Source organism: Cololabis saira, chromosome 23 (assembly GCF_033807715.1).
Source record: "Cololabis saira isolate AMF1-May2022 chromosome 23, fColSai1.1, whole genome shotgun sequence".
NCBI lineage: Eukaryota > Metazoa > Chordata > Actinopteri > Beloniformes > Belonidae > Cololabis > Cololabis saira.
The window spans coordinates 12,661,501-12,688,443 of NC_084609.1; the positions used below are offsets into that span (position 1 = coordinate 12,661,501).

Sequence of the window (26,943 nt, forward strand, 5' to 3'; positions counted from 1 at the left end):
GGGAGGAAGCTGGTGTACCGGAGGAAACCCACGCAAACACGAGAACAACAGTGCCAACCACTAAGCCACCGTGCCGTCCTAACAGTAAGTATAAACTGCTCAGTTTCAAACGAGCACGTCAACCACACAAGCAGGACCACCCACGAGAAACACGGGTTCTCGTGGAAAGGCTGTAAACTGCAGAACAAAGTGTAGCACTGGTCCAGCCTGCAAATCCTTAACGGTACCTGATGTGGGTCAGCTGGTACGATCTTCTCAACTTTACCATGGCAAAAACATTAAGGTGACCATAAACGCAAATAACGTTGTCTCTGTGTATGAAACTCACCAAGGTTGGGGGCGCTGGCTGTACGTTTGCCTCCGCGCAGCTTAAAGAAGCCGCGGCCGAACGAGGTGCGAGCCTTCTTGCTGCCAAAACTCCCCTCACCACCATTTCCTTTAGTCGCAGCAGAAGAAGCTGGTCCTGGTTTAGTTTTAGCCTACAGGGAAACCATGCAGGTCAGGATGCGGACAAAGAGAGAGACGTGTAGTTGCAAAATGTAACCACAAGGTGTCAGAGCAGGACTGGTTGCAGGTCTCGGACCCTCTAATGTCAACAGGCTGAAGCTGTTCAGTTATCAGTAAGATCCAGTTACAGTCCAAATTTAAGGCTTTCGAGGAGAATGAGGAGATGATTTATAATTTGAACACTGAAATTAAGACATTAAGTAAAACTACATGATGCTGTGCAGATGAGTCAGTTTTAACTGGACCTGGTCTTACCTGGTCTCCGCTCCTCGTTTCATCGAATGAACTGAAAAAAACAAGTCACAAATTACAAATATGATCAGAAATCTCACAGCTCATGCACAGAATCCCCCTCCCATGATTCAACTCTCTTCTTAGTCTTAGAAGTTTATGGCACAACATCATGTGTAAAGTTACTGTGCAACATTCCTGCACTATATACTGTGTTTGTACACATACGTGCATAAATACAATCATATTATTGTTTGTTGTATTCACACTCTTATTACAAACACCTTGTGAATAATAGATTAAGAGACAGTTCCTCCATTTGTCCAAATGCTACGTCTGCATTGCCATGGCAACAGGTGGAGGACAATCATACAATGAACTGACAATTCAGTCACATTTCATAAGTCAAAACTGTAAATCTGTCTCATGCTTCAGCTCCCTCAGTTCTAAGTACGTTATGACTCATGTTTTATGGTTCAGTTTAGAATAAAACAATGTGAGACTTCCCGTCTCCAGCAATAGTTACTGTAAATGTCATGAAGGACATGCTTCATATCTTATGGTCGAGGGGGAACAAAGTCAGGAGGCTTTACTGTCCCGACACGCCTCAGTGCATCTTTAAAATGTTCTGCAACAATGCAGGTATGACTTCAATTTAAATACTACAATAAAAAGGTTAAAGAGATGAAAGAAAAATAAGTGTGTTTCATTCAAATATAACATTAAACTGAAACTGAATTAACAAATTAGCCTCAGGTTGGACAAAACTGTTCTGAATGAAATCAGATTTAGTGCTGAACTGTCAGTATGTTGCATTAAAATTAAAAAATGTGGTTTTAGTGTCAGTAGAGGCAAAGCCTGGTTTGTTTTCTTCCTCTCCACTTTACCTCTGGCCTGCTCGTTGCTGCCGTTCTCTGTCCAGTTCGTTCATCTCAGACAGCACTGCTATGCAAGGAGTAGACTGAGACAACAGACAAACAGGATTATTATAACAAACTTTCCCGAAGAGCAAAGCCTTCACTTAGCCTGGCGAACAAGAACCAGGCAGAAGCCTCAAATTCCTGGATGAAAGTATTTGAGAGTGGGAGGCCGAGACGGTTTTTATAAAGGAAGTCTAGTGTCTGGGGTTCATCCTGTGTCAGAGCAGCTCTGACAGAGGTCGTGTTTACCTCGCCGGAGATTCTTCCTGCCTCCCCCTCCAGCTCCAGGGTGACCTGATCCACCTCCATGGATACAGAAACCGAGGGATCATCAAGGATATCGTCGTAGTCGTCTTCCTGCTTCTTCTCTGGGAGAGGACAGTTCACACGGTCACACACTGAACCAGAAAACTCATTCAATCCTTTTTTGGAGTTAAGACCCCATTTAAAGTTGCCATAAACTCTGCTGATGTGAAGAGGGAAACTGATTAAATCTTTTTATACCAGTCAAAACTTACCAAACTAATTCTTTTTGATTTATTCAGTTTTTCACCAAATATTCATTCAAGTCTTTAATTAAGATGAGCGTCATCAGCTTAGTTGATCCCCTGTGATTTTCACATGTCTTGTTTTGTCCAAAAACTTAACATATGAACATAATAATAAACAGACAATCTTCATATGAAATAATCTGGAACCTGAGAACTAACAAAAGCAATACATTTCAAGTCTAGAAACAAGTTTCAAAATATCAATTTATCAAGTACCTATTTATTAAAGATAGAGGTATGGAGTCAAAAGAACTCGACTTCATTCAATAATGCATCATTTATGAGTAATAATTATAATGAGTTTAGTCCTCTGACCTTTTATGCTCTTGTACTTTGTAAGTGACTCACTGAGCTCCTTTATCCTTCTTTCCTGTAAATAAACACAAACTTTTAAGTCATGATGCATCCAGGAGGTCGGAGGAGCTCCTGAGCTGCACATGCTACTCGGTACCTTCTCATCATTCTCCGACGTCAGAGACTCCAACACCCTCTTCATCTTCAACATTTCAGTATCTGGAAAGACAGACGAGGGGAAAAAGAAGATGTTATAATGGTGGAAGTTTAGCTTCAACCCCCTGTGGCTCTGAAAGGAGGAAAAGAGCCAAAACAAACCAGAAATAATGAAACCTTTGGGACTCGGAGAGCCGGTCAGCCTGCTGCTGCTAAAAACTCGCAATTCAGTTATCACAACAAATTTAGAAGAAAATAGAGCTCCCGGTGTGTTTTCCAAGGATTTCAACTCACTTAAACACTTGCAAACTATTTGTTAATCAATTCCAGACCTCATGGTCTCTTTTATTACATGAGTTTAGAGAGACTGTGGTGGGTGTCACTAATGTCAGGGATGAACCCTGAGAGTCGTCATTAAACTCCTGCAGCTCACGACCTTAGATGCATCGCTGTGTTCTCACATCAGCTTTTTATTTCCTTTGCAACATTTGGAGAAACTGTCAGAAACACATCGCTGACAACACATGGCCGTGTTTAAAGAGACAAATGTGGTTAAATATTCTCCTCGCAGCTTCATCACCTACAACGAGGAGTTAAAACCCACACTTGTCTTGTTCTGTTACAGTCTGGCTCATGTCTACAGAGAACATTTCAAACCTGTACAGTGAGACAAACCAAATATACAAAAGTTCTTCAGGTTTCACACGGCAACGTGTGTTTACAGAAAGAGCGGAAAAACAGACCCCTTTAAAAGGGATTCCTTTAGTAGCAGGGATAAGATAAGGTGAGCAGAGAGTGGAGGGAGTGAGACAGCTTGGTATAGATCCTCCAGAGAGGCAGATAAGGAATGAACACAACAAGGACCTTAAATTACTCTGGTTGCAGCTCAGACTGCCTGAGAAATGGGAGATAGGGTTCTAATAACTAATGCAGAAATCCAGTGATGAAGCCGGAGGGGGGGTGTGGTGCTGTTGAAATGTGAAATGTCTATTGATCTAATCCTCATAAACCTTATTCAATTACACATGAACTGCATGAAATGATACTGTTATTAAAAACAGCTCCCACCTCTTTCTACCCCCTCAGTTCTGCTGTGCATTTCCAGCTTCAGTCTTCTCTCGTCCCTCAACATCCCCAGCTCCTCCTCTCGCTCATCCAGCTCGTCCTGCAGAAGCTGCAGCTCCTCCTGCAATCAGCCATCATGTTGTCAAGAGTATGTTCACAAATTACTACAATGTCCTGCAGAAAAAGAAAGACTAGGACTTAAGTCTGTGTAGCTGTAAGCAGGGGATTTGGGCTGTTTTCTTTTTTGTTTTTTTTAATAAAGAAGGCCATTTTGTGCAGAACAATTTTTAAGTTGGGAGCTCTACAAGTCAGTTTCAGATGATACTTCAGGATTTAAATCAACATAAACTTCAATCGGGTCACATTATGTTTTCTATTTCTGCACAAGAAGTTCAGGTTGAGATAAGATGTTTCATGCTATTTTGACCAACCGGTTCCAACTGGCTCTGGATCAAACGAGCAACCAAACTACAATCATCAACAAAAAATGTATGATTGTAGTTTGTGTTTATACATTCAATGAATTCTTTCAGGCTTGAAAGGCAACACCACACAGGTCAGGTTTTCAAACACAAACAAGGAATTTGTAGTAAATTACCTTGATTATTGTGTACTGAGGACAAACGTCAGAATTCAAAACAAAAACTACAACATACTATAAAACACAACTGTGGAAAATATTCATGCAAAAACAGCAGTGCAGAAATGTGCTGGGTTATTGGTTAAAACGTAATCATAATTGATCCTACGGAGGTCCACACACTCCATTTACCTTGTTGACACCAGGGTTTGTTTGCCTCACTTGTGGCACGGCTTAGTTGTCGTCAGCAGCATTAAATACTTTACTATTAAGGTTTCTTTAATCATCTCCATGGGGGAAATTCCAAGTATCAAACGCTCAAGAAGACAGATATTAAAGAAAATCAATCTAAATAAAGAATATATAAATACAAAAAAAACTAATATTCATGTAGCACCAGGTGAGTATGTGCTTTTTACTTTGATTTTCATCCAAATATCTGCTAAATTAATAGCAGTCCCATTAATAAGTAAGTAGATCTGAATGCATGTTAGTGCACGTCAGTCCTTGAAATTTAACTATTGCTCCGACATGCTCAGCAGAGTGCGATTGTAGAGAAAAAACACTTAGTAGATCCTCCAGTAAATTTAAATAATGCTATATAAATGGGTGCCTTGTACATTTTTGCCAAGAGACTAGTAAAAAGGGTCAATAATGTCATTAGTTTAACTCATATTTTTCCATTTTCATTGTGAGTCCAGTCAGTTCAGCACAAACCTAACACTTCAAATGCAGACTGGTAGACACACCAACACACACGTCACAGCATCTACGGAAAAACTTCATGTTCAGACATCTGCTAAACTAAAATGAAGGTCACATTCCAGTAAATAAGACGTGTTGCTGTGCAAATAGAGTAAGAGTTAAAAGAGCAAGTGTTCATGCACACGACACATCAACCCAGCGACAGCAGCTCTGGTGGAAGCACTTACAGACGTGGTGAAAGTCATGAAAGCAGTGTGCAGCAGTGGAGAAGGAGCAGGTTTAGAAGATCTCAGCGGCCAGAAAGGAGCAGAGTACAAGCCTGGAGATTAAACCTTCAGCTCGTCTCCAGTAAGAAGCTCACGGGTCCACTTTAGACGCTTGACGGGTTAGCAGAAGTATATTAAAATCGTAGAAAAGAGGGATGAAGATGAGGAACCAAACGGGACACAGGGGAAGTATAAGGAGATAAAATATCAAAGAAGAAAAGAAAATCACAAGGATTTCAATGCAAAAATGCAGTTCAGAAAGACAAAGATTCATTTAAATTCCATGTTATGGTTAAATGTGATATTGACATCTGTGCTAAACTGTTGGCCAACATCACACACTCACTTTGGTCGTTCTGAGTTTCTTTTCACACTGCAGTCTTTCATTCTCTATGTCCGTCACCCTGAACCGCAGGTCTGTCACTTCCTGGTACAAGCCCTGGGGAGGAAAAATGAACTCCCGTTACTCATTAAACTCTGGGACACATGGAGGCTGTGTGTGGGAGAGACTTCAGATTTTTTCAGCACAAAGAACTCTTGCCAAAGGCATTAACATTATTTTCAGACCAATTTCCCTCTGGAGAGAATCTGAGAAGCTTGGTCCACTCAAAGACAAATGCCGGAGTAAAGGAAAACAGTCACAGCTAATCAGCATTTCATCCACATCAGCAACAATGGAAGAGGTGAACTGGAGAAAATGAGTCAAATGGTATGTGTACAAACGCTATTGATATTAAATCATTACTTTACTTGGAGCACTAATAACTTTAGTTTTAATGTATATTTCTCATTGAATATAGCATCAATATTTGGTTAAAGTGGTCCAGATTTTAAAAAGCTTTTAAAAAATATCAAAAGCATATCTGTCATTCAAGCAAGAGTTTTAGCTGTGCACTTTCTTTCTTTCTTCTTCATTCTTGTATTAACATACACTGAGGCTTTTTCAGTGCAATAAGACAGGATTTTTTTTCCCCTACCAAAATCCAAACATCTTCTTAGTATTTTTACCAAAGATTTTTGTCTGTTTTCACATACTCCACACATCATTATGGGTATATCTCAAGTTATAAAGTATAGATCATGATTATTGATGCTGTTATGGACTGATATTCGTAGTTTATGTTAATTGGGCCCGGTGCCAAGTAGGTGTCGCAAATTTGAGTAAACTAATTGACAGCATTAAGCTGCCAACTTAACAGTGTGAACTGTGAGAGCGACTTTTCAACAATTAATATGGTGAGACATTCATTAATATATCACACACAAACAAAACACTATTTCAAAATGAGTAGGGTGTAGGAAATTGAGAGAAACAATATCAGTATTGTTTCCATTTGTAGGTGAAGACTGACTTGAGAAACAGGCTTACACTCAGCCTAAAATGCAATTTTCAACTGACCATTCAATAAACAGTTTGTAACAGTAAAATCTGGAGTCGAGTGTCATTTCATGACACCATAACGACTCCCTGCCCCCGCTGCTGAAACAATCCTAGAGGAAACAGTGTGTGAGCTGGGATAGTTGCTGTGTTTCAACAACAGTGTTTCTGGGTTGAAGTACCGTACCCAACTTACGACAAGAATGTGTTTTAGCTCTACAGGGGTTCCCAAAAATAATCATTGATGTATGTATGAGCAGATACAGATACTTGTATGCATATGTAATTTTTATGTAATCAACAAGCATCGATGCTGCTCCTCCCCCCAAGCTTTCACACAGACACTTAAATATACTCTCAGGCTTACACGCATCCCAAACACATTCCACACACTAAAATTAAACTGAAAAGGGAATACTCCTCCCCTTCTCTCTGTCCTCTTCTGTTTGTAAATACTTGGTTGTGTTGTGTTTAGTCTCCTTTTATTCCGACACAACATGTTACACACTCATTCACATACACTACAACCCATTGTCTTTTCTTTCCTGCTCTTTCATGTCCCACTCTTTCCTGGTCTTTAACATCCCACCAATCAATAAAACTGTCAAGAGGACTGGTGAACCCTCCGCTGCAAGATTAAAATGCATATGCAGTATATGAGGGTTTTAGGTTCTGGCCAAACTTGGTATTAACCATCAATATGTCTAGATCAGACTGACATGAAATATTTTTTCAGACATTAGTGAAGGATTATTGGGAAGGAAAAATAAATATTCACAGTTGAGGAAAAAAATAATGTATATAATCAAGTCCTGCTTGAAAGTGTCTTGAAATGCCACATATGTCCCAGCAAGCAGAAAGAGTATGGAAACTCTCCACTCTGGACACCGGAGGTGTGGGTGGGTGGGGGTATTCTGGCAGGAAACAGCTGCTGGAGCAACAAGGATCTTTAAGCCGCCTTCCTAACCCTCAGAAAAGTTCAACCGGCATCACATGACAGATCTGAGTCGTCCAGCTCAGTGAGACAGACCTCTGTGACTCTAAAACAAAGACTGGGTGGCTGCCAAGGGTCAAAAACAAACACAGTGCAGGTGGGACTGAGGACTGAGCCATCTGCTCCATTTTACAGCCTCTGTGGACATTTTCAGTGCGGTGGATTTACCTCATTGCCCTCGTGATCCTTCTCCAAAGCCGTTAGCTTCAGCTTCAAGCTGGACACCTCAGTCATCAACTGCAGCTTCTGGGTCTCCAGTGCCGTCCGGTTCACCAGCTCCTACGGAACAGAAGTCACACTCAGTGAAGTTGCAGTGACATATTGCAATGAAAGGAGTGAGTTTCCTAATTAACTGCTTGAGCCAAAACTGTTAATTCCTAGTTATTCACTTCAGCTTCAAGGTGAAGAATATTTAGTTAAAACTGTTCGCCTTACCTGTTGGAGAAGCTCCTCAGCAGCGTTGAGTTTCTCTCGATGATGATCCAGATTATTGTCTAAATCCCGAATCTTTTCACCTTGCACCTCCACCTGGTCTGTTAAAACACTGACCTGGACAATGGTGACAAAATAATGACCACATTAAAAACAGTGGAAGCACTTAGATATTCTTTATTTTGTTCATATTTTGGGGGAAATGTGCCTAAGAACTTCATTCTGGAAGGTTCAAAGAGTTAACAACAATGTTTTTCATGCATGCAAAGCTAATTCGGCTAAAGCCAGCAGCTGGATGTTGAAGTTAACTTTAAGACTGACCAGCTGCCACCTAAAGCTCATTCAGAGTCAGGGATTTTGTGCTTGAAACACACAATGACAAATCAACTATCTACTACTTCTGCTTTCCAACCATATAACTAAAAACCTCACTCAAACCTAATTATACAACAGCAGATTTATACAATCACATTAAATTGCTCATCCAAGAACAATGATCCTGTTATGTAGCTGCAATAAAGAGTTTTTCCCACAAACCTGAAGAATAAGACACTCTTTGTCACTCTCTAGTCGAGATAGGCGTTCTTGGTAAACCGCCTCTGAACCGTGGACGTTAGACTGAAATGAAAGAGAATATGTAATGATTTTTTTTGTTTGAAGTAATTGCTGTATCTGTTATATCAGCACAAGGGGGCATTAAGTTTATTTGATCCTGAGATGAGTGTGGAAGGATTTGAGCTGCCAGATTTAAAACACACAGTGAGGGATCCATAATTATTTGAACAAGAGGACCCTTTTTTGTCCTTTTGCCTTAGTACACAAACACGAAAGGTTTCAAATTATGCAATCGAGATTTGAAAGAACAGACCCATTTGCAGTTCAAGTGGTTCAACACAAGAGAGTTGCAATAACCGTTTAGGAACTACAGACATTTTTTTGACAATGATGTAAAATAATTTCAAGAACGATTGTAAAGAAACCATCATTAGCACAGCCTGACATAATATTAGCATGAGAAGTAGATAGTTCACATCTTAAATAAAAAAATAGGTTAAAATCTATTTTCAATGGCTCAGCTTTTGCTTGTATGTCTTGGATGGACCAGATACTTTTTGTAACAGAAAATTGAATATAAATGCTGAGATGACCTGAAATCCAATAACTAACAACTTCAGGATATAGTTCAGATCACTTAGTGGAAAATGCAGATGTTTGTCTCATCAAGATCATCTTTACTCCTCCATAGTGCAACTACACCAGGTCAGGAAGCTACGGGTCAATAGGAAAAAAAGTAGCTGCAGTGGTTTCTATGGATAAAAATCAGATTGTCAGTTCATTCACTGAATTATTTGGATGGATGGGTAAAACCCTCAGACATTGAGCTGGAAATCCAAGTGTTACAAATCTGTTAGCTGGGTGTGATCCAGAGACACACACATCCAGAGAACATGAGACACTTAAACTGACACAAACTACACTTTGTACTTGATGAGGCAGGAATTGTAACTCCATAAAGACACATTACACATGAGCATGGATGGTCAATTTAAAAGCAGAAAATAAATAACAGTTTACATTTCATTTCACTATGAACCTCCCCACGGTCCCCTCCTTTACCATTCCTCCCTGTAGCCACTCTGCCAGCCCCTCTGCAGTGGAATCAGGAATCTGACAGCGCAGGTTGTTCCTTTCCTCGTTTTCCATGAGCTCCAGTGCTGCTCGCAGGTCCTCCAGCAGGTGCAGCACCCGAAGGCCACCCATGAAAGGTGTCGTGGGCGACTGACAGTCAAACAGGCCATTGGAGTAGTCGATGGCCTTGGAGCCTGAGGAGGTGGAGGACAAGACGTTAAAACACAACCAAAGCTCTGACCGTACCAGAACTAATGTGGCTGGTACCGGAAACCTGAAATAAAAATCAAATGTGTCTGGTTCTTACACACTGGGTGGGTGGAGTTATGACTCACACTACATTTAGTTTGGAATTATAAGAGAAAAAGAAGCCAATTTTGTGAAACGTTTGTTTGGTGCACAGGTGTGCGTTTACTTTCTTTTCAAAAAGTTTTTTTTTTTGTTATGGTAGAAAAATGTTATGCACATCCAAATCTTGCAATATGCACAAAGACAGAAATAAGCTTTGTTGTACTTTTTATAAAAAAAAAAAACTTCCATGCTCAGTTGTCTTTATAAATGCCAAAGATTGTGAATCAAACTTCATCCTATCCTAAGTTCCTAAGTCACTTTTGTACAGACTCACCCGGCACTTTAAAACCTCATTTTGTACATTTCCGGTCTACATTTTATTTTACTGTTTATACTTTTTATTGTTTATACATTTAATTTTATTTTATCTCTTATATATTTGTTTTTATATTTGTATTGTGTTGCACCAATCCCCAAAACAAATTCCTCGTGTGAAAACTTGGCAATAAACCCTTTTCTGATTCTGATTCTGATTCTGATCCCTACACCCAAATGTACAAATAAATTGACACAAAAAAATAACAAATTTTGATAGATTGTAGATTGTATTCATAGTGATGTGTACATAATTCACCTGCATAGAGATGTTAGTCACAGCATTACCATACAGCGTTTATTCAGGTTATCAAGCACTTTATGTTGTTACTAGTGTCTTGGTCTATGTGTTTATTGCTTCTTTTTGTTCAGTTGGCTGGTGGATTTAATAAAATGACACACGCTTCTGTGTCTGCATCGTGAGAAGTTGTCGACTCGTCTATCTTCACGACTTCCACACGATACAAATTTTGCACGCACTGCACAAAGTATTGAATGAATCTGTGCAATGTCCATATCAACTACAAGTAGCATTAAACTATGATGAACCATCAGAAGTCAATGATTTTGTTTATTTCAAACTTGATTTACAGAGTACATGACTGCACTGTGTTGGACTGCTTTAAACAATTTCTTGTCCAGACTGAAAAATAACATGAAGTGGAAAATTAAACCACCATTAATACATTTGTAATTAAATTTCCTCTTTTAAACTTTTAACATTAGTTGTTACAACCCTGTTTTAACAGTGAATCAGATCTCAGTAACTTGGTACTTTCACACATGAACATATGCTGCCTGGAAAACCAGGGAGATGGTGCTGGATTTTTCACAGACACCGTTCTGCCGTCCCCTCACCAGTGAACATCCAGGGAATAGACACTTATAATTACCTGGGTGTTCACCTCAACATCAAACTGGACTGGACTCGCCACACTGATGCAGTCTACAGGAAAGGACAGAGCAGGCTCTACCTAATGAGGCTACTGAGGTCTTTTGGAGTGAAAGCTGCACTCCTGAAGAACTATGACTCTGTAGTGACGTCAGCCTTTCTGTACGGAGGTCTGCTGGAACAGTGGCATCACAGAGAGGGAGAGGAAGCTGGATAAGATCATCAGGAAGTCCAGCTCTGTCCTTGGCTGCCCTCTGGACTCAGTGATGGAGGTGGGTGACAGGAGAGTCCTGGCTAAAGTGTCATCCATGCCGGATAATGAGTCCCTCCCCCCAGCAGGAGCAGCTTCAGTGACGACTGCTTCACCCTCGATGTGTTAAGGAAAGATATAGAAGGTCTTTCCTTCCTGCTGCTGTCAAGACTCCACAGCAAACACTTAATCGTATCCCTTATTCCAGCGGTTCCCAACCTTTTTTCCTTGGAGCACCCCCTACTTGTGTCTTAGACCAGCCGGGCCCCCCCTCAAAAGAGTAAAGTGATTTGTTACAAATCTTTAATAGAAAACATGAACATTAATTATGTTTTTTTAATACATTTCTCTTTGGTTTACCCTGTATACATATGACTTTATTTTTCTCACTTCATTTTGTGTCACCAATGTTTAAAATATGCACAAAAAATAATTGCAAGGACATAAAAATATTTCAAAAAAAATGTATCTTAATATGAGAGCAAACATTTTTAACATTTTTCCTTTAACAACCTGTCGGAGTAGTAGTATGATTAAATGTTGAATAATGATATAATAACAAGTTTTTAAGTTTTTATCCTGCTAAATAACTTAGTATTTTAAAATGACCAAAATATATTTTCAAGTGGGTTTATACAGACTTGGATTACAGTATTCCATTAGTTGTGTTATTATGATTTTTTTATTTATTTAACATGCGCAAATATAATTTTTACAACTGCATCCTCAAAGCAGACAAAGTTTTGCCCCCCCCCAGAGATCTCTGGTGCCCGGACCCCAGGTTGGGGTCTGTCCCCTTCTGTAGGTTGTGGCAAACTGCAATTTCCCCATTGTGGGACAAATAAAGGTTTTCTTATCTTATATAAGCTACATGTTTTTCATGCACATTACACCGGTGTAAAAGTCTTAAATATCGTTAGGCTCATAGCATAATTGCCTAATTCTAAGGCATTCAAATACAACTTAGGCAATTATGCTATGAGGCTAACGATATGTACGTCATTATAATACAGATTTAACACTAAAGGTATAACAGGATCAGTACAAGGACATCTGGATTGAATCAAATTAACCATAAACTGGTTGATGGTCTGATTCTGCCGTTTAAGTGGGTTGACTTGGGTTTAGTGCAAGTCCTACACAGCCAAATTTGTGTGTCATCATCCAAGCAACACAATATCTTAATATAGAAAAAGACAAATAGTTACCCCCCCAAAAAAGGGCAGGTAAAAGTTACATAACATTTGCAACTAAAGGTTCAAGTCTCGCATCAAGGTGGAGAGTGACATGCATAGCGGTACTACATACAGGGTTTATACAGCAATCCTTATGTTAAATTTAATACCAATTTAATACCTTTTTCACTACCTTCAGATTTAAAAAAAAAAACTGTCACAACATTAAGTGTTAATCACGGACCTTTTAACATTAATACAGATTTTGAACTATAGAACACTATACAGAACAGATTTATAGACTCATTGATGTTGACCAGATGTTTCACATTTATTTCACTTTGTGAATGACAATAAAATAGACTGATTAAAATGTAAAAGGTAAAAAATAATACCAATTTAAAAAAAATAATACCTCTGACAGTGAATTTAACACTTTTAATGGCCTTAAATTTGGCAATTTTCGTTTATCACTTTTTAATACTTTTTAAAACCCTGCGGAAACCCTGTACATAGTAGTATAGTCCCACATTTAAATGACACTGTACCGCTCAACATGGATCATTTACCAGCCTATTCTATTCTATCATACTTTTTTTTTTTTTCCCCAGATAAAGGCTTGCTCAGTTTCCAAATCTTGTACAATACCTTTTAATTAACTATTGCTGCTAATTTGTGGATGTTGGACTCTTCCAGGTTTCATATGGTGAAAATACATTTTCACAGAGTTTTATGAAGTCTATAAAAATGTAAAGTGTAAACCCAAGCTGTGAAAATTAGATTTCCAACTCATGCCAGTTCATTAGCTGTAATTCAACCAGACAAGCCCTCGGATTTACAAACCAGTAGGAATTCTATTTATTATCCATTTTAAAAGAAATAACAACCAATAGGGAGCCGAGCTGTGAATTCAGTCGGGTCCTCCCCATCACTGGCCACTTCTGCCTGGTAAGAGAGAGATAAATATACAAGCAGAGCGCAGCTACATTACCTCTGCAGAGACTAAAATGTCTCAGCTACACATGGACAAAATGAAATGTGTTGTCTGCAAAAGAAAACCTGAATGGATTAATGGTTTTGTAAATTGAGATTGTGTGAGGTGCTTTTCTTTCCTAAGTGTAAAACCTCCAGGAGACCGTTTTCCTCCACCCTCAGGAGTACAGTAGCTGTAGAGTGAAAATACTTTTCCCACTTTACTTGCTGTCAAGCAGCCATTTCAAATAAACTGATGCCAACACTCTTACAGTTACAGACTCCACTACTGATAAAAAGCGTTAAAATTGTTTGACTGATTATCAGTTGCTCTTTCAACTCTTTCATTCAGTTTTCTGTGTCTTCAGGCAACACTGCTCACTTTTTGCCTGCCCTTTTCATCCATTTGGTTCTTCCTTTCTGTGGTTACTTGAATATTAACATAGCCAAATTATCAATGAAGCTGTTTTCTTATCCTGTTTCTGTCGCCTGACTCCAGAACAAGTTTAGAAGATTCAGTTCTGAGGGTTAACGTGTCAGATTATATAACTGAAACACCAAAGTTAAAAACAAAACAGTGCTGTAAATTTCACCTGCAAAATGATTCATTAATAAATGAAATTATTATAATAAATTAAAACACAAAAAATCCTGCTATCAAATGCTATTTTAGTAGCCAATTAATTTTTTTTTTTTTTTTGGGGGGGGGGGGGGGTGCATATAGTGCTGCCTTGAAATGACGGCTCTGTGTTTCACTGTGTTTCATTCTGCATTTCACTCATTTTTATGGCATGTTTTCAGGAAAATGTTCTCCTAAAGTCATATTTGAACATGAAGGACTTTGGCAATTATACTATGAAGCTGGTAATATGTTGTTGTCATTTATGTGGCAACAAGCTGTCATCTTGGCAGTCATAGGGAGCTACACTGCCCCCTGCACTTCCTGTAGTGCACTGCAATTTTACACTGAGCTGGAAACACCCCTGATATTTAGATTTTTGTAGTTTTATATGACATGTTGAGCATCAATTAATTTTCATACTAAACATACGTGAATTTGTCAATTAATTGTTACTAATTCACCTCCATCTTGGCCATTCTTCTGTCAAGCACTGGGCTTTACTGAAAAGCGATATTCATCAAAAGTTCCCTTTAACTGAAACAGCCAGTAAGGACTAGGGATGCAAATTATCGATTATTTCATTAATTGATAGTTGATAACCTTATCGATCGATCATCGATTAGTTGATAAGCGGCGTTTTTCCCCCCATCTGAGATACAAACATAATTTTTTTTGCTTATATAAAATACAAAGGACATTTTAATGTATTCCTTAATCAAATATTTATTTGATACAAAAGTAACAAAAAGACATTTTTGTACCACAAGGAATATAAGGAGGTCTGCTCCAACTGTCAGCTCCTTTAAATCAGGGTTAAAAACATTACTGTTTACTGAAGTGTACTCTTAAATTAAACCTGCTGTACTCTACTCTACTGCCCTTATTTTTATTTTTTTTAACAGCTTGTGCTTTTTATTATTTTACTTCTTTTCTTTTTCTTACCTATTTGTTATTATGTCTTCTGTCTTGCCGCTTTTAATGTCAATGTAAAGCACTTTGAATTACCTTGTGTTGAATTGTGCTATATAAATAAATTTGCCTTGCCTAATATAAAGTGCACTTCAAGGCTATTAGTAGCAGCAGCAGCCATAATAGTGTCATTTGTGTCAAGCAAATTTTAAGTTCTAGTTACGTTTTAAGTTAGAGTTTTGGCAGTGTTCAAAAATAAAATTATGAGACCTGCTGTATTGGAGCACATTTTCTTTTAGTTAAAACTGTAGCGGGGACAGATGTTTAGAGAAACCTATGTATGTACCGGGTGAAGGCTGATTTATGGTCCCGCGTTACAACAACGCAGAGCCTACGCCGTAGGCTACGGCGTAGGCTCTGTGTCGATTTAAGGCGGAACCTTCAGGCTTTAGGGGAACATACCGGAGAACAACCAGAAGAATATAGAGTGGATTAAAAATAAAAGTTAAGCACAGAGCTACATGTGTCTCCCGTCTGGGCCATGGCAGACTCATTGCCTGAGCATGATATTACTAAAACCAATGTGCGCGGCGCGGCGCGTTGTGTCGCATTAAATGTGGTCCGGGCGTAATACCAGCTGGTGAAATTAAACGAAAAAAATAAATAAATAAATAGATTAATTGTAATCGTTAATTTTAATCGGGTAATTTCATAACGGCAATTAATCGAAAATCGATTAATTATTAACATCCCTAGTAAGGACAGGACTGAACAACACAACTTCTTTCAGCTTGTTTTACATCCAGTTCATCTATTACTCTTACTAAAGTAACCACCCCAGCAAAATCACCCCATAAACATGTAAAGATATTCTGTCCACTTCTTTTAAACAGTCCTCCACATCTATTAGCATCAAACATTTGTTCAAGTTTCTATCAAACATAGTATGAGCAAATAATGATACAATGTTTCTGTAGTTATATAATCTATAGTTGGATTCTATCTTGGAATCAAAAGTAGCAGGCAGCTGAATAAACTACAACCCATGATGTTTAATCATGTGCTTCAGCCTACTCTGCACTATCTGTCATCTCTCATCTATAATGAGACGTCCCTATTAACAAGAGGCTTCTGAATATAAAATAAAAAATGTCCAGAAAATGATGGCGTCCCCACAGCAGCGAGAGATTGGGCTTGATGATGGCAGGGGTTTCTGCAGAAACAAGGGGGGGTGGGGACTGGTGGGTGTCATGTGATCATCTGCTGCACTCCCATTGGAAAGGTCAGTGCTATAATTACACACATAAGCGGAAAAGTAGTGACTGTAGAGCCGAAGCCTGGTCTGCTCATCTGCAGCAGCTCTGCTATAGCGAGCAGACTTCGGGTTGAAGTACACTAAAATTAAACACAGAGCTACATGTGTCTCCCGTCTGGGCCATGGCAGACTCATTGCCTGAGCATGATATTACTAAAACCAATGTGCGCGGCGCGGCGCGTTGTGTCGCATTAAATGTGGTCCGGGCGTAATACCAGCTGGTGAAATTAAACGAAAAAAATAAATAAATAAATAGATTAATTGTAATCGTTAATTTTAATCGGGTAATTTCATAACGGCAATTAATCTGCGAGCCCTCGCAGTGTTAGGTGGTATTACCTGCTATGATCCCATCCATTTGCTCCAAGGCCGCAGCCAACATCTCACTGGCATCAGACATCATCTTGTCGGTAATCAATCTGAAAGAGAAAAGGGAGTTTCAAACGATTAAAAAAGTAAGAGCAAAGGGAAAAGAATGTATTAAGGGGCTTGGCTAGAGCTGAGACATTATAATTATATCAAGAGTTTCCTTTCAAGACAACACCGGCATCCACGTTGTTCTTTCCAGCGGCCAGCCAGATGAGGAGTTGGCAGCTCTGGCTGCAGATTTCTATCCTCCCTTCACTCACCAACAAACTATCAGGATCCAATTAAGACTGAACAGAAGAGCAGCAATCCTACGAAATGTTCAAATACTATACAAACATCTAGATTAGTGTGTAATAATGCAGTGACTAGCAAGGCTGTTTTTGTCATCCATCTCATGTGATTTAAACAAACCTAAAACCACAACAGTTACAGCTCCTACCCACAACATCAAGAGACATGTTCCCTGCATGTGAGGCCAAACAGGAAAGAAGAGCCACTTCCTACAAGTAGGCAGAGAAAATTGGTCACATTATGTCTTAAGAACTGTAATCATCATGTGGGGGGGGGGGGGGGGTTTGGTATGACATACAAACTTGATGGACCAATTCTGTCAATAATAAAAAGGTATTATATGTTCAATTCTCAAATATAAAAGCACACATCCATAAAAATCCAAGCGTTTTCACCAATCCTGTTGCAGTACGGTATATATATTCAAATTTTTACAATGACTGCAACTAGGGCTGTTCGATTTTGCCCAAAAATAAAATCTCGATTTTTTTCTCTCAAAATCCGATTTTCGATTACGATTACGATTATTTTGTGAATTGACAAAAGGCAAAGAAATGATTTCAAATATGCTGTTTTTTTAGTGAACATTGGCCCCATTGGGCTTTAAGTGCAAACTTTGCTCTTATTAAACCAAAAATGAATGAATAAAGTGCAAAACTCTGTAAAATAAGTTGAAAAAAAGTTTTAAAAAAATATAATAAAATATAAAGTTTTATCTCTGAAAAAAAAAAATCAGCAAATCAGCACTTGCAAACATACAGTAAGCATCTGGCTTGAGGGATGCCCGGTGGCATGTTACAACGCCCCCTCCTACACTAAAGAGCCTCTCCCATGGGGCACTTGTCGCAGGTATTGAGAGGTATTTCCATTAATCATTAATATGGTATCAATCATTAATATGTGGGCAGACAAGGTAAAAAAAAAAAAAAAAGTGAAAAATCGATTTTACGATTTTCACGTTTTAACATCGTTCTAATTACATAATCGCGATTACGATTTAAAAATCGATTAATCGAACAGCCCTAACTGCAACACCAAAATACACCTGCAGACCACAACAACAAATTACCAGCCTTGAAGACAAAACACAAAGTGGTTTCCAGGACTTATTACTCAACAGGCCTTATTTCCGGCAGCCTGGCAGTCACGGGGGCTCATGGGCAGGCTCCTATCTGGAATAATGGTACTATTCTCCCAGGGGTCTCGGGCTTTGTAGCACTGGCATGCTCGGCATCTCAGACTTCCATTACAAAGTTGGACAGTGCCCCCATGACTACTCATTACAAACACTTATCACATGTTCCACTGTAACTCACACTGGTCAATTATCTGACCAAACTAAATCAGATTTGAAGAAAAGGAGACTGTATTAAGAGCTCACAACATTAAAACAGTGGCTCTATTTGTTCAGACATCAAGTGGTGTGAGAGGGAGGGGGGTGGGAGTACATGCTTAGCTTCATTTCCACCCTTTGTGGGGTCACAATGTCACACCCGGTGGGGTTTAAAAAAAAAAGAAAAAGAGGGGGTAGCATTGAGAGCAATTTAACCAATGATCTCAATATGTGAGTGTGGGTCTGCTTTTAAAACAAGGATCTTGAAGTCCTTTATTGCCTTATTTCAACAACTCAAAGCACAGAAGGCTGTTATAGTCTCCTCCAAAATGTTTTAGACCTGCAATATTCTAAAGCAAATGAATTATTGGCCAATAAGAATGGTGAAAACAAAACGACCTGGTCGTCAATTCGACTGTAAAGTTCCTCTGAGGACAGAGGGTCATCACAAATGCATGACTTACTGACAAGGTATTTCCATGATTTGATAGGAAAGTATCTCTCATTCTCAACAGGGTAGAAGCTGTATTTAGTCAGCTGCATGCTTACCCAGAGGGACAAACCCAGAGCTTGTCTCTTCTCCAAAAAGTCATGTTTTGTTTTTTTTTTTGTTGAAAATCTCAATATTTGTTTTGCTATAAGAAAAAAAAAAAAAGTTTCAACTTTTGGCATGTCTAATTTAACTTTTACCCATCTATGTTTCTTGGCTCTGGTGTGTAGAGGTGTGTTTAGTTCAGGCTGCTCAACTACACTGCTATCAGCCAATAAAGCCACAATCAAACACAGCAATCAGTTTCAAAAGAAATCCCTTTCAACGCTGCAAACAGAGCATTTAAAGAGTTCACATGCAAGTAATTACAAATAATGTTTGGGTAAATGTCTGAAAAGTGGTAATTTAACTGCAAATACTGTATGTAGCAGAAGAGGGCAGGAAAATCTACACTAATCTGTTCACTTTCAAGCTTGTAAAACCTAGACCCTTAAAAATTAAATACAGTTCTGAAACAGTTTCCATTTCCCTTCACATCAGTGAACATTAGATCACCCATAAAGCCTTTTCTGACCTGAACCACAAAGAAATGGCCACAGATGAGAACCCAGCTCTCCAACCATGTCTGTATGGAGTAATTGTGATTAATGGCACAGTTTGAGTGACCCAGTGAGTGAAGGAGTGAGACTACACACATTCCTGAACACATCAGTGTTCCTGCAAACGTAAACACTGACGCCTGGCACAGACATCTCCTGCAACCTTTTTGACCCTTGCATTGTGTGAAGAAATCTAAAACAGGACAAAAATAATTTTCTTTTTTCTTGCAAAAATACAAGTTTCAATTGGAGGAGCATTTAATCACTTTTCAGGTACAGTTGTCCCAGTAAAGTTATTGTGGTATTTTACAGATACTATCAGCAAAAACACACATACAAAAAAACAAAACAAAAAAAAACCGATGTGACCTCAAATCAATATCACGATAAATTATCTAAACCCCAAATTTACTGACATGGGAAAATTGACATTGAACATTGCATTGAATGTCGGCAACGGTAAATTGTTGCTATTTCTATCAGGAGCTGCATGGGTTTCATCTCCGACTCATAAACTACTTTGGTTGTCAATTTGCTTGCAACAAATTCAGATAATATTACATCAGTGTTTGTTTGTTTTGTCTATCTGAGTTAGTTAGTAGTTATCACACAGCTGACTAGATTGTTTTATTCAACTGTTACAGAAACTTAATAGTTTCCAGCCTCAAAGAATCCTAACATTCTCTCAAAGAATTTGATGCTCAGCAGACACACAACCTCCATCTTCATCTCCACCCCCCTCTTGGTGTGTTAGAAACCAGATGAGCCAGGTGACCCCAACCCCCCGTCTATGAGAGGAGTAGTATGCAAGTTCTGATGGCCAGTTTTTCTTTTAACCTAAAATCTGCCGTTTTTTTTGGCAGAACTTTCTGTCTAGCAAATCACAGTCGTTACCTGAATGGAACTATATATTTATTTAGTGGAGAAAAAAAAAGTGTATCCATAACCACATACATGTAGGCAATCTTATTGATACACAACACAAACACATGACTCTATCTCAGATACAAAAACTCTAGTAAAAGTGTCTACGCTCTCAAATACCTGCAACTACCCATCAGGCCTCCAGCTACTACAACCCAGATCTGCAGGCCTGCTGATGATAATCATTTCCAGGAGGATGAATACCAGAAAAAACCTTTCCAGAAGAAGTGCGAGGTCTTTGGTCTATGGCCCCAACACAGCCACCACCCACCTATAAACCTGTTAAGCTTGAGTTATGGTTCTGCGTCAAAACGACGCCGTGCCTACGGCGTGTGGTTTGCGTCGCCGCGTACCACATACCGTCACTGACGCCGTCACTGGCGTGCACCTCCCAAAAATTGTAACTACGCGTCGAGGCGACGCAGACCACACGCAGACGGAGAGGGCTGTGATTGGTTCGCTTGGTAGCAATGCATTTCCGGTTTCCGGTTTGAAGCAGTAGTGAACTTTCAGCGCTCTTTTCTTCGTGTATGTGTGATTTTTTTTGTCTTGTTTTTTTGCACAATAGTTGTCCTTATCTCTTTGATTCACTGTGACCGGAAAAAGTCGGATAAACCATTCAGGAAAAGATCGCGAATTAGCGGTCACTGGGGGTACTGCACCGCGGCGAAATGGAGTGACGGAGAAGTGTGAAGGGTTCACGACAGCGTCACGGTGACGGCGTGTGCTCTGCGTTGGTTTGACGCAGAACCATAACTCAGGCTTAAGAAGTATCGTTTTGTGGAGAGAATGTACATATATACAGTACAGACCAAAAGTTTGGACACACCTCATTCAAACAAATGGGGAAGTGTGTCCAAACTTTTGGTCTGTAGTGTGTGTCATATATATATATATATATATATATATATATATATATATATATATATATATATATATAGCTCCATGATGAGTAATAAGCAACTAGGATGGTGAGTACTAGTTGCAGCTATTACTGAACGTAGATAAGCTAGAGTAGCACTGTCTAGCACTCGGCGGCCGAGTGGTTAGCTCACTCTATGAAACACTTGCTTCTGGAAGTGAGAAGAGAACGTGTTGTCAGGCTCTTATAGTAGGAGGAAGCCTCTCCTCTTGGGAGCAGACATCACGTTCTGTCTGCCAGTCAAAGCTGGTTTTGTGTGAAAGTGCTTCTTGGAAACTAAAAACCCTCTTAGTGATGAAGAGAGAGTGAAGGAGAACAACTCCACCTTGATGCGGGCTCACACACAGATACCTGAATGCATGCAGGTGAGCAAATTCCCAACAATAGATGGACAGCTTGCATTGGAAAATACGTTGCGTCAACCACATAAAAAGTAGACAAAAATTTAATGAAAATGAATGTTCAGCTTTTATATTAACTGCTGTTAAAAGTCTTGAATGTCACAATTCCTTTAAGAGCTTGCCTCTGTATTTGTCTTTTCATCTGCGATTGAAACCCCACCATGATTATGACTGATGAACCAATTTAAATCAGACATTTCTCTAACAAACACATTTTCTGACTAAATGAGAAAACAAGTACTTTGAGCACTCAAATCCAAAGGAAAGGGCCTTCTATCACAGCTGAGTGGCATGAGCTGTCAATTCAGAAAGAGAAAAACATATTCAGACAATTTCTCCTTGTGACAGGCATTCACAATGTTTTCTTCTAATCATATGTAAAGTGGCAGAATCAATCTTGTCTGGAACAAAAACAGAAAGGAACCCTGTCCCTTTTTTGCACACCTGGTCACAATCACTGGATGAAGGACAGATTCAGATTCAGAGGTGGTTAAACACCTTCAAGTTGACGATATGCTATGACGAACTCAATGGAACTCTGCACTCAAATATATTAAAATGACTAACAAAAACAAAATTAAGCCGACTTCCAACCGAAGAAATAAAATCTACTTCATTGTCCATTCCTGTCAGTCCTTTTGAGCCTTTAAGTCCTAAAAGATAAGGTGTCATGTAAAAACCACTAAAAATAATTAACTTATTAAAAACAAACTAGTTTTTTAAGAAAAAACATAAAAGCTTTCCATCCTTATCTATACTGAATTTTACAGAAAGACCAATCAGTGTAAGAATCAAACCTGACTTTTCTACAACCATATGTTAGTTTTAACATCAACCAGATGGACTGAAAAAGATACAGAAAGGAGGGGGGCACACATCTAAAACGAAACGAGTGCAGGATTACTTGACTTTACGCTGAATGATTGTGTGTTACAGACCACTCGCTCACACACACACACACACACACACACACATCAGACACACACACACACCTTTACCGGTGCCTCTCACTTCAATAACCTACCGTACTTTCAGCTGTGGAGCAGATGTGCATTTCAGAATAAGACTGACTCACTGTAGTAGAAGCAGCTTCTTTTGTTGTAAAGAAATGCAATTAATAGCAGCAGGTTGACAATAATATATTTATTAATCATGTCATTAATTATGTCACCAGAAGCAGCACTATGAGCATCCATTTCTATCTTCGAAGTGTAATGCTGATCTGTGTGGACTCCATCCTGCTCAAATAATTATCCCCCCTCTATCCCAGGGACTGTAATAAAAAAAAAAGGGCTGTGCAATAAAGTGGTCTGTGGACAACGTTTTGAAGCTTTGTGCCAAAAGTTTTTTTGTCACTAACTTCTAAAACCAGAAGTTCAACCAAATCAGACTGCAGCCATCTTAATTATTTTCTTCTTATACAAAGAATCAGTCTGGTTTCTCTGAATTATACGTTGATTCTGGGGGCAGTATCAACGGAGCAGAAGAAACCAACTCTTGATGCAACTGGACGTGCAGCCAATCTTACAACAAGAGAAACAAAAGGAAGTCATGTAGGCAAAAAACACCAGACTAGTATCAACAAAATAAATCTAAAAAGGTGTGCAGTAGAGTAGGAATGCTGTTGAATGATTGATCTCAGTTTTTAAACTAATAACCTGTTGATCCAAGGCATTATTGAAAGCAAATCATCACATAAAGTCCTTCCCCTGCTCTGCTGCAATTGGTTCGATACATTTTGTACCAGTGTAAATAGTTGTGAATGGGAGGGCTACCAGACGGGTACCAGATCCAGTTCACGGAGTGACTTTTTGTGAAGTGAATGGGTATAGCAGCCAGGAAAGCATAAATCAACCCTGTTTCATGGATTAAATAACAGTCAATAAGGTTGAAAATTATATGCAACATAATTGGCTTAGTCATTTTGATTTCATTAAGACAATTATACTTGGAAAGTTACCCTGATCATGAAACGAACTTATGGAAGTCAGTCCTGGGTTAAAGCGAAGCCCCGTTAAAAACGCTCTCCTTCTCATTACCCTCCCCCCTACGAGCTGGTCCTCTTGACTTTTAGTCTGGGCTGCTGTGAGGTCAGATTGTTTAACAAAAACACCAGCTCAGCCCTTAAACTGGTGTTTTATTTCTCTCTGCAACAGCGGTGGCCCCGTTGAACAAACAAGGCTTTGTCTTTCTGAGACTCACATGGTAGCAATGTAATGCCGATACTAAGTTATTGCCGTTTTTTCACGTGGTCCTAACTACATCAGCGACTGAAATCACTTTGGATAAGCAAAAATACAGAAAAAAGCCAAAGGAAATGAGTAAGAGATCTCTTAACTTTGCCATTGTTATCAAGATCTTACCACAGAAGGAGTCATCAGTATAATATTTTATGTGATAATCTTAACGTTGGCCATTTAAACATTCAGAAGCAAAACACAGCCGTGAGGAGTGACCAAAATGTGTTCAAGTGTCCACAATGCATGACTGAAACAATAAACAGGGTGGGAACGGAGGCATCCCAGCACACAGGAAGACCTTCACTCAGTCCTGTCAGGAAGCGTTTCCTGGTTCTTTCTGGAAAACCGTCTTCCTACTCAGAAACAGACATTTTCCTGTAATCCCAACATCAACAGCTCAAAAGTCTTATGTTACTTTTGTCGCTCCAAATTGCATACTGAAGCATCAACTTTCCTCAGTTTAGAGAATTTATAACAAGCCTTAATCACTTTTTATTTGAAACAAATGCTCCTGTTTAATATTTTAATTTAATTTCAGAAGTAAACATCTCTATATATCAAGTGCCATGAGAGTGTCACCACCCTTCTTTCAAAATACACAAAGAATGTGAGGAATGTAAATGTCATGAAAATAGATGCCTGACATACAAAGACCTCTGCAAATCATCTAGTGTGAGCTAACTGTACAGCTAATACAAACCAGGGTCAAAAGGACACTTTTTCTTGCATTTAGGGAAAAAAAGAAATAGAAAAAAGGCCTGCTGCTTGAGGAAGCGATGGAACCGATACCATGAGATAACAGTTTCTTAAAATAATCAGCAGGAAATTGTGTTATATTATAAAGAATGTAAATTCACATATGCCTGCAGGGACATATAGTCTACATTAGGATGGATACTACGAAGTTTCAAACATCAGCTAGTAAGTCTGGTGAGGGTAGAAATACGGATATTGACAGAGAGAGTCAAATCCTTTGTTTTGATTTCAGTTCTCTGGTCGGAAGCAAAGACGTCATCAGGGTTACGCAGACAGATGGGCTGCCAGCAGGTTACAGCACTTCTTGAGTGAAGTTTTTCCTGAACAATGGTACACTACGGAGGTTTACACAAATAAAGACTGCAGAAGTGCAGTGGAAAATGAAAGCAGCTGGTGCTGGACCAGAAGCAGCTTTAAAGTGCTGGCAGTCGCAGTTTTTACCCCATTCTAACTGACAGTGGGTGCTAAACTAAAGCTGACTGATTCATGAATATGATTCATGATTTGGCATTCACATTTATGGACAAATGATGCATAAAGAAGTTGTATTGCAGTTACATAAAGTTTATGTCAAACACTGGCAGTCAGTTTAAGCATGCCCTGATTTCTAAAAAAGGGCATTAACTTAAAGGTTAACATTTTAAAGATTCGAAGGAAAAATACTTCTGCATTTTTTACAGTTTCAAAATAAAAAAAAAAAAAAAGAAGAAAAAGCCTTAGTCATTGACTTTAAATTACAAAAATCTCAGACAAATAGCATATGTAAATAACATATTCTAGTACTGAACACTTCCTATAAAACTATTGGAGTGTATTTATTTCTCCTCACACACCAATACTCCATTCTTTCTACATTTATCAATAGCAAGGTGAGCTGCAGACCCATCACATATTCTCCTAATTGCTGCCATCTTAGTGACATTGTCCACAATTTTTTCCTTGAAAAAGCAAGTTGTCTAAATGCAGCAATGTGTCAGACTAAACTGGATGAATTCCAATCAAGAGCTTCACCATAACCAGTGCAAGCTCTGATTTCAATCCCCTCACCTCTGACTGACCTGCAGAGAAGCAGTCTGGCTGCAAACTAACATTTTGAATCATTTTACATTAAATCACAGACAGAATAAAAACACAGAGGAAACTGCCTTTGCAAAATCGGCGACTGTTGGTTGATGTACGGTCTTTACAATTAATATCAAGTAACTGTGTCTTACTTTTAACACGTACAATAGAACCATTGGGGAGAAAAATATTGGGCCTTATCAGAAATGTAGTTGTATCAAAATACAACATAGGATTAAAGATAGTATAATAAAGTTTAGTACAAAATACCATGATATATCCCGTGTCATTCTTTCTGAATGAATGACACACTTAACAGGACATGCCAAGTACTTTTGAAAGATTGACAGATTTCACACCTTGGAAACTTTTTCAGTGGGTGCTAAGGGGTTTTCTGTTGTTTTTTTTAACCAAGTTTTCTAACAAAATGGCTATAATAGCATGAGATCCTGAGTCAGTCTGGCCTAGATTGAGATCTGCCCCAAGCCTATGTAATATGTCTGAGTCAGAAAGGCCATGGTGAAACCGTCAGCTTGTGTCGGTTCAGTTAGTCTTTCATGGATTTGGAGTTGTGGTTAGGATCTTTACTCAGCAACTCTTCTTTTCCATCAGATTGTTATTCAGTTGCTTCCATCGTTCCTACCAGTAAAATGCTCTGTGTGCTCATTGCAACACTAATTTGAAGCATGGAAAGTTCAGCAGCTGGAGAGATTATTTTCATGAAATTCTGTAACCCATATTCTCTCGGAATAGGCATTTTAATGCATGAGGCTTGTTTGGATGCTCTTTACATAGTTATGGCTCTGAATTTTTCTGTGAGGGTCCAGATAAGTGTTTATTCAGATTGCTTTTCCACATAAATCATAGGATGGGGAGTTTTGCTTTTCCAGGAATCTCACAAGTTCTTGTTTGTTTGTTTTCAGACAAACAAGGACAATTTTTTTGGTATCTTCTTTGCTTTTCTTGTTTGATAGACATCAAATCAAAATTACATATTTAGGGAGATACTGAGAGGAACACATGACAGTTAATTGTTGTGGGTAAAAG

At 38.9% G+C, this 26,943-nt stretch overlaps 1 protein-coding gene across 2 annotated transcripts in view; it reads right to left on the reverse strand.

Moving 5' to 3' along the window:
- Positions 1–26,943, reverse strand: part of LOC133423924 (liprin-beta-1-like) — a 32,940-nt gene that overhangs the window by 5,411 nt on the left and 586 nt on the right. The window contains exons 2-15 of one of the 2 annotated variants that reach the window (XM_061714253.1): positions 16,849–16,928; positions 9,697–9,902; positions 8,617–8,697; positions 8,083–8,196; positions 7,816–7,926; positions 5,622–5,714; positions 5,342–5,386; positions 3,728–3,845; positions 2,661–2,722; positions 2,525–2,579; positions 1,908–2,026; positions 1,626–1,699; positions 763–793; positions 329–479 (exon numbers count right to left, since the gene is read on the reverse strand). In XM_061714253.1, coding sequence (XP_061570237.1) covers positions 329–479; positions 763–793; positions 1,626–1,699; positions 1,908–2,026; positions 2,525–2,579; positions 2,661–2,722; positions 3,728–3,845; positions 5,342–5,386; positions 5,622–5,714; positions 7,816–7,926; positions 8,083–8,196; positions 8,617–8,697; positions 9,697–9,902; positions 16,849–16,912 — 1,324 coding nt within the window. In that variant the 5' untranslated portion in view covers positions 16,913–16,928. The remainder of the gene's footprint in view (positions 1–328; positions 480–762; positions 794–1,625; positions 1,700–1,907; positions 2,027–2,524; positions 2,580–2,660; positions 2,723–3,727; positions 3,846–5,341; positions 5,387–5,621; positions 5,715–7,815; positions 7,927–8,082; positions 8,197–8,616; positions 8,698–9,696; positions 9,903–16,848; positions 16,929–26,943) is intronic. The other variant, XM_061714254.1, reaches the window with a different exon arrangement.